General features: G+C 41.8%; 1 protein-coding gene across 1 annotated transcript in view; it reads right to left on the bottom strand.

Moving 5' to 3' along the window:
• Positions 1-6,432, bottom strand: part of il11b (interleukin 11b) — a 7,123-nt gene extending 691 nt beyond the window's left edge. Inside the window, exons 1-5 of the mRNA XM_034600995.1 lie at positions 6,356-6,432; positions 1,207-1,373; positions 992-1,084; positions 708-875; positions 1-432 (exon numbers count right to left, since the gene is read on the bottom strand). The exon at positions 1-432 is cut by the window's left edge and continues 691 nt beyond it. Coding sequence (XP_034456886.1) covers positions 262-432; positions 708-875; positions 992-1,084; positions 1,207-1,373; positions 6,356-6,362 — 606 coding nt within the window. The 5' untranslated portion in view covers positions 6,363-6,432 and the 3' untranslated portion in view covers positions 1-261. The remainder of the gene's footprint in view (positions 433-707; positions 876-991; positions 1,085-1,206; positions 1,374-6,355) is intronic.
• Positions 6,433-7,480: the final 1,048 nt, after the last annotated feature.

The following is a 7,480-nucleotide window of genomic DNA, read 5'->3' on the forward strand; positions in this document are numbered from 1 at the left end:
ACCGTTAACGTCCAGATTTTGTGCCAATTCATCAACAGACATTGAAATAAAACCGATAAGGGAAACGTGAGTGTATGGGAAAGGTTGATGGTTCACATCCTCTGAGCACAACGCAAAGTATTTATCTGTACCTCATGTACTATTGTTGTTGACATATTTCAGTCTGAATCAAAGTGACTCTCCCGTCTCCGGAGTTTTGCTGCTGCATGAAAGTCATTAACGTTAACAGTGGTTTAGTAGGAAGACATGAACCGTTGCTTCTCAATGTCTGCGGCAGCCCGAGCGTCTTTTGAGGCTGTGTAAAACTCTTTTTGACCAATGACCGAAGACTTGTAGCCGCTGAGAGATCTCGATGGAGAACTGGAGCAAGTCGAAGGCCGAGGAGACGACAGGGAGGGAGGGAGCCGGCGGCCGAGGAGCGTCTTCACCGATCTGGAGACACAGAGAACATCAGAGGTCAAAGTGTGAACTCACACTCAGACTTACGATAGATTCATGGACAGAATTTAGGAAACAGCCTCAAACATAAACCTGATTTAGATTCTTCTCATTGTAAGTTTTCATCATTAGTACCTGACCCAAACCACAGAGGAGCAGGTTTTCCTTTAGTTATATATTTTTTTATTGAAGAAAACCACATATGTTTGATTAAAAAGATTTTATATATAACTATTACAAATAATAGTTTTTGTGGTAAGTGCTCTCACCTGCTGCAGTGACTTGTTGAGGAGGGTGGACAGCAGCAGCAGCTGAGTGCTGGCGTCCTCTGCTGTCTCACTGGGTAAACTGAAGTTGTGTTTTTCAGTTTTCAGCCAGTCCATGTGCAGCCTGAAGGACTGGGTGAACAGGCAGAGCTGAGACAGGGACTCGTTCAGCTGTGGGTACGTTGGATAAACGGTCAGTGGAGCATCCAGAGCACTTTTACAACAGTAATCAGAGTAAGTGGAATTGATCAGTGTCAGAGATTCATTCCTCGATTGAGAAACTTTACCTTCAGTGACTTAAAATGTGCAGCAGTGTGTTGCATGTGAGGAAGATCCTGAAGTTTGTTTCCCACAGTGTTGAGGAGCTTGTGGTTCTCTGGCTGATGGAAACATGATGAGAAACAAAGGTCACATTTAAAATACACTTTAAAAACACAACTTTAGATCATCACAGAGAAGAATGTGATAGAAAGCTTTAAAAAACAAAGGGTATTGGTTTTACCAGCCCATGAAGTGTTTTGGAGACTTGCACCAGCTTCTCCCCCTGATGGATCATTGGTCCAAACATCGTACAGAGGGAGGAGGTGTTGGCGGGACGAGACGATGACGGGACAAACAGCTCAGCCAATAGCAGCAGGTGGAGAAGACACGGGATGGAGTCATGAATCACTGAAAACACAGATAGAACACACAAAACTTTACTTGATAGTTTTAGTTTTAGTTTTAGTCACATTAACCCGAAGATGTTTCATTCTTTCTTCATTTAGCTTTCAGGCCCTAAATCCAACCTTAACCCACAGCAGCTCTGAGGCTCGTGGAGAAGGGAAAAGGTCTGAGAAGTTCAAATCTGCAACTTGACTCCATCCACCATCTTTATGGATTGAGGGTCGTGGGGAGAGTGGGAGCAAATCCCAGCTGACGTTGTGTATCACAGCGCTGAGGCTTAAGACCTGCACTGAACTCTGGATAATGTCCGGAGAAGCTGAATGTGAGGACACTTTGAGGGACTTTGAGGGCCTCATGTGAAAGGAACCTGGGGTCCTACATCAAACCAAACTGAATTTAAGGGGGTTCTGACAAAACTGTCTTTGCTGTGGACTAATGTCTTCATCTGTCCTCCGGGTGAGCGCCTGCTTTAGCTTCTGCGTTGTGACGCCTCACAGCTGCAAACAGGTGGCTGCGGAGCTTCATTCATGTCGCAACAGGAAGTGAAACAACTCTGATTTCCTCCTCGCTCATTGACCTGCTGCCAGTGAATTACAGAGAAAACCCACAAAGCTGCGTGGACACAGTTTGATTTCCAGCCGAGATCTGGACCAAGTGATACGAGGCCTGAGATGAATCCTGAGGCAGCTGCACCAGCGTCTGAGATTAATGCTTCGACCTGGAGGAAAGATTTTGATCCGGACAATCTCCTGCTGGGGAACTCTGGAAAAAGTGCCGACCCAATTTGATCCAGAGTTCATGTCTGAAAACAGCTGTAGAGAAATGAATCAAATGCTCCTGCAGCACAAGCACCAACAAAGTGAAGTGAACCAGTGACGAGTGTCTGAATGTCTGAAAAGCTCCTACGGAAACGAGAAGCATCATCTGTTTGTCTTTTGGATCCTTTCACTCAACCCGACAAAGAATAACAAAGATCATTATTCCCTCAAATCCTCTGTGGTTTGTTTTGTCTTGGTCTCTATTCAAACACTTGACACCTGAACCATTAGTTCACGTCTGTAAATCTATCCGCCGGTTTATGCAACTTCAAAAGTCCCATTACGCCGCTCAACAAAGAAGAGAACTGTGCGTTAGGGTGAGATCAGGCAGAAGGAATGTGAGGTATGCTGTGGGTTTTTTCCTTTTTTCCCAGCCTGCTCTGGGCCTCCTGTCGGGGAGAGGGGAGCCGGCGGAGCGGCGTGACTCAGGCGGATCTCACTGCGGTGACATCAGCGGGCAGACGCCTCAGGCTGCACTTCACCGAGGAAACGTCCACTTTGTGTCTGACACTTTAGACTAAACGTTGAGCAGTTGTCTGTTTGATTTAAAGACTCTGAATCTCTGATGTTTTACCTCCTTCTGATCATTTTCACCGCTTGGTTGATCACCGCCTCATCAGTGTTTGTTCGTTTGTGAACAGGATTACACAAAAACTACACAACTGATATTCATGGGACTTAGTGGAGTGGTGGGACGTGACCTAACATAGAATCCATTAAATTATGGTGATTTATGTCTAAGAAATGTGTCATGCACATTTGTTTTTCTCTCTTTAAACTCATCAGAAGTGTCCTGTCACTTTTCATTTTCACCCTGAGCCAAAACGAGTAGTTTGACCAAAACATCCTTAATTAAAGTTTAATCATATTTTCCTCCACAGCTTTAAACTGCACCTCTCTGTCTTCAGCAGACGATTCTAGCTGTGATAAACATTTTAGCAGCTGAGGACTAAAACATTTCCAAGTGACTTCAAATGGTTTTCTGGAAAATTACTGAACAAGACATCAGCAGAAATCCTCTGTCACTGTAATAAAAACATGCCGTGCAGTGCAGAGTCCAGTCATGAGCTTGGCAGAGTAAAGGCTGCGGCAGCAGAACAGCTCAGCACAAAGCTGCTTAAGAAGCAGCAGTGAATGGTTCATCTCTCATGTATTTAACAGGTCATTTCGTCAGCACGCTCACTCACACACACTCACACACACTCACAAACACAACACATCCATGCACACACAGCGTCTCACACACTTCCACAGTTTTGGTTCCAGTTGGCCTCTGTGTTTTTGCTGAGTCAGAATCTGAGCAGAGACGCTGCAGTTTCCTGTGTTTTTCTCTCTGACAGCGAACGCCTCTTTGCCTGAGCGGGAACTTTTACTTTTAATCACAGTGAACTACTGGGTGTCTGTCAACTTCCTCCAAAACCAGCAAATCAAGAGAAGCTTACCAGTCTGTGATCTCGTTGAATGTGAGTGCTGAGTTTTAAACATTTGTGTTTCAGGATCAAAGTGTTTTAAAATGACATGTGAGGAACTTTATATATTATTTAGCTTTATAATTATTATGCCAGACTGATGAGATCAAATTCAAGCTGCACTTTAGTTTCATATGTCCAATGGATGAAATGATCAACGTCTCACGTCGGCTTTACGGAGAGTTTTACTGACTTTTAGCTCAATGTTTTGGTTTTTACAGATTTCAACATAAATGTTGCATATACATCTTGTGCTGCCCCGAGTGGACGATAAAGAAAGTGAATTAATAAAGGTTTCAGTTTTTCCATAGCTCTTGAAAGGCTGAAGATATGTTTCTGAAGAAGCAGTGAGAGAGACACCTTGTTTTGCAGCTAAATATTAATGTTCAGAGGTTTATGTTTTGATGAGTTTAATTAACTGAAACGTCTGATTCCGGGATCGTATGTTTTAGAAAATGGTTTTAAATAATATTAAAAACAACAATAAAGGATTATCTCATCTATTATCTTATAAATACAAACTTTCCAAAATATTTGCAGAAGGAAGTAGGAAGTGGCTTCATTTGTTGGAATCCACCTGTAACTTGGCAGCAGATGCATGTCCTGTGTTTCAGGAAGTGTAATCTAAGCCCGTCTACATCACACTGAGATAACTTTTTTTTTTTTAAATCAATAATCAGTGACAGTGTATGAGTCATAATAATCTTGTTTGTTGTCCATGATCCTCAAAGTGTTTAACTGGTTTACTTTGTGAAGGTTCATGAATAGAAACTAATAGAATAGGTTGTTTGAGAACAGGATCAGTTCACATGTTACATCTCATCCTGGACACACAACACTTCCCCTGATGCTGCAAAACACACAAACGCCACAAATTTTTAAATAAAAATGTTCATTGATTAATTAAGAAATCAAGTACTGAGCAGCAACCTCTGTCCACACTAATGTTGATATTTAGCAAAACATTTTGTTCCTATGTTTGAGCCTCTGGTCAACAGATTTTTACAAACACCTTTCAAGAGATTTTGCACGCTCACAATACTCTTCTCTTTTATTAGGCGATTCATCGATATACAATTATCGCCACCTACTGGCCAGACATGCTAGTTTGAGCGATTGTGGTTATTTTTGTGTATTTTCTAAAACAAAGCTCGTTTGGATGAATATTTTTTCACAAACCAAGATAACAATATCTGTCGTAGTGTAGAAAAGACCTTAATCATGACACATTTCTCAAGTACTTGTATATGTGCATGAACCACCCTGTGGCTGTGATGATTTATAATGATTGTTGTCTGTTGTTATCTGGTTTGGTTTGTGTCGCTCGTCTGTATGTTGCTGATGACGCTGTTTCTATTTTGTTATGTAATTGTGAGACATGACGGGACCCCTCAGATACGAGATGGTACGTCTCAAGAGGTTTATCCTTTGAAATACATTGATCTTGTTGTTCACTGCGGCAAACTGGCATCACCGCTGACTCACTCGCTCTCACTCGCTCTCACTCGCTCTCACTCGCTCTCGTCTGATCAATCAATGATTTGCTCTGAACTGTGACTCTGCAAATTACAGCAGCGAAACAGATAGAGGCCCCGGTTGTGTGCGATGATGACATCACCGTCTGCTCACCTGACTCACCCACAGGATCTCACCTCACTCTCCCTCTCTGTCTCACTCTCTGTCTCTGTCTCTCTCACTCTCCGTCTGTCTCTGTCTCTGTCTCCCTCTCCCACTCCGTCTCTGTCTCACTCTCTGTCTCTCTCACTCTCGGTCTCTGTCTCACTCTCGGTCTCTGTCTCACTCTCATTCTCTGTCTCTGACTCTGTCTCTGTCTCACTCTGTCTCTCTTTCTCTCTCTCTCTCTCTCTCTCTGTCTCACTCTCTGTCTCACTCTCTCTCTCTTTCTCTCAGTTTTTGTTAATCAATCACCAAGTTTTGTCAAAATCAAGAAGTTATTGAAGTGGGACAACGCAATGTGAGGATGATGGAAATGATCGATCACATCATAATCATAATCATCATCATGATCATCATCATGATCATCATAATCATCATCATCATCATCATCATCATCATCATCATTGTTATTTGCCTTAGTCCTGAAGTGTCCTAATCTCTGTTTATTCATGCAAAGCACTTGGAAATTTAGTTTTTAAAATTGCTGCATAAATAGTTTATTATCCTTATTACCATTAATATAAATATTATTATTATTATTATTATTATTATTATTATTATTATTATGCACCTGAGCTTTTAAAATAAGTCTATTATTCAGTGTCTCATGTAAAGTGTTAGGAGGACTTCAACTGGAAGAACAGACATACACAAACACACACACACACACACACGCACGCACGCACACGCACACGCGCACACGCACACGCACACGCACACACACGGAATCAACCAATCACAACCCAGTCTGACACCAATCAGTGGGTTGTTGGCGAAATTCAAAAGAAACTCAAACATTTGTCACTTTAAACTGCAGCCACAAGAGACACACACACACACACACACACACACACATAAACACACACACAAACACACAAACACATACATACAAAGCCTTTCCAAACTCTCAGACTGAAAGTAAAACCACGTGCAATAGACCCCCTCCACACACACACACACACACAGAGCACAAACACACACACACACACACACATTATTAAAGTGCCATAAACAAACTTACATTTCATCTTTCTTCTTCTCCTGCTGCAGTGAACCGACCTTCTCTGACTCCAGTGTGTGTACAGTGTGTGTCTGTGTGTGTTTGTGTGGACAAAATGTAAAAGTTCCCTTTTATAGCTCAGAGTATGACACATCACCTGAGTCATCAGCCATCGTCGCCATTCAAAGCATCGACGCCCACGCTGGACAACCCCCCCCAATACACACACACACACACACACACACACACACACACATTGGAAAAGCTTTGAATTTCTTTTGTTTTTTGAATGAAGTTATTACAAATAATCAGAAAACACCAAATTGAGCAATCACCAACTCATCTTCCTCCTCCCCTTCCTCTGAAGCCTTATCTCATCACCTCTGTCTCTTCTTTTTCTTTAACCACATTAGGTTTATAAACTTTTTCTGACTATAAACTAAATAAAATGAAAAGGAGGAAAGACCCTTAAGAACTTTTAGTTTCTATAGGCCTTTGTAAGACAAATAGAAAAATGTAAAACTTATCTGAAACATACAAATGAGGCGACGCTACATATGTAAAAAAAAAGCTCTTTCTAAACTCTGAGGAAGTTTGACATAAATCAAACCTTCTTGGATCAATAATCAGTAATTATTTGTGTGTGATTAAGGTTTCCTATCAAGGATCAGAAAAATGCATCCATCACATTTTACACCACAAAAGTTTTTGGGGGGCTAGAAAAGAAATGAAATGAAAACACAACATGAAGGAAAGTCACAAAGAGGAGGAAATAGTATTTGGATGATAAAACCCTCTTATGTACTTTCAGAAGGCCTATTTCAGAAGGTGAACAAAACAGAGGCAACCCCCCGGCAGCTCAGTCCGTTAATAATAAACGTCTGAAAGATGAAAACGTGGAGTAAACAAAGAGCCTTTACCCACATCACATGCTCCTGAGCCGCTCCAACTGTCACTTGTAACAAAATGTAATGACTTCCTGTCTCCTTTCCAAAGAGATGTGATCCTTGTTCTCGGGAAACTGACTCCCAGCTGAAGACATTTCTGCAGAGATTCCTCTTCACGTCACTTCCCCATGAAATCATCACGGTAGAAAACTAGTAATGAAGGACTCGCTCACAGAGTGAATCACCTGGATCCGCAGCT

This window comes from Hippoglossus hippoglossus, chromosome 11 (genome assembly GCF_009819705.1).
Source record: "Hippoglossus hippoglossus isolate fHipHip1 chromosome 11, fHipHip1.pri, whole genome shotgun sequence".
Taxonomy (NCBI): domain Eukaryota; kingdom Metazoa; phylum Chordata; class Actinopteri; order Pleuronectiformes; family Pleuronectidae; genus Hippoglossus; species Hippoglossus hippoglossus.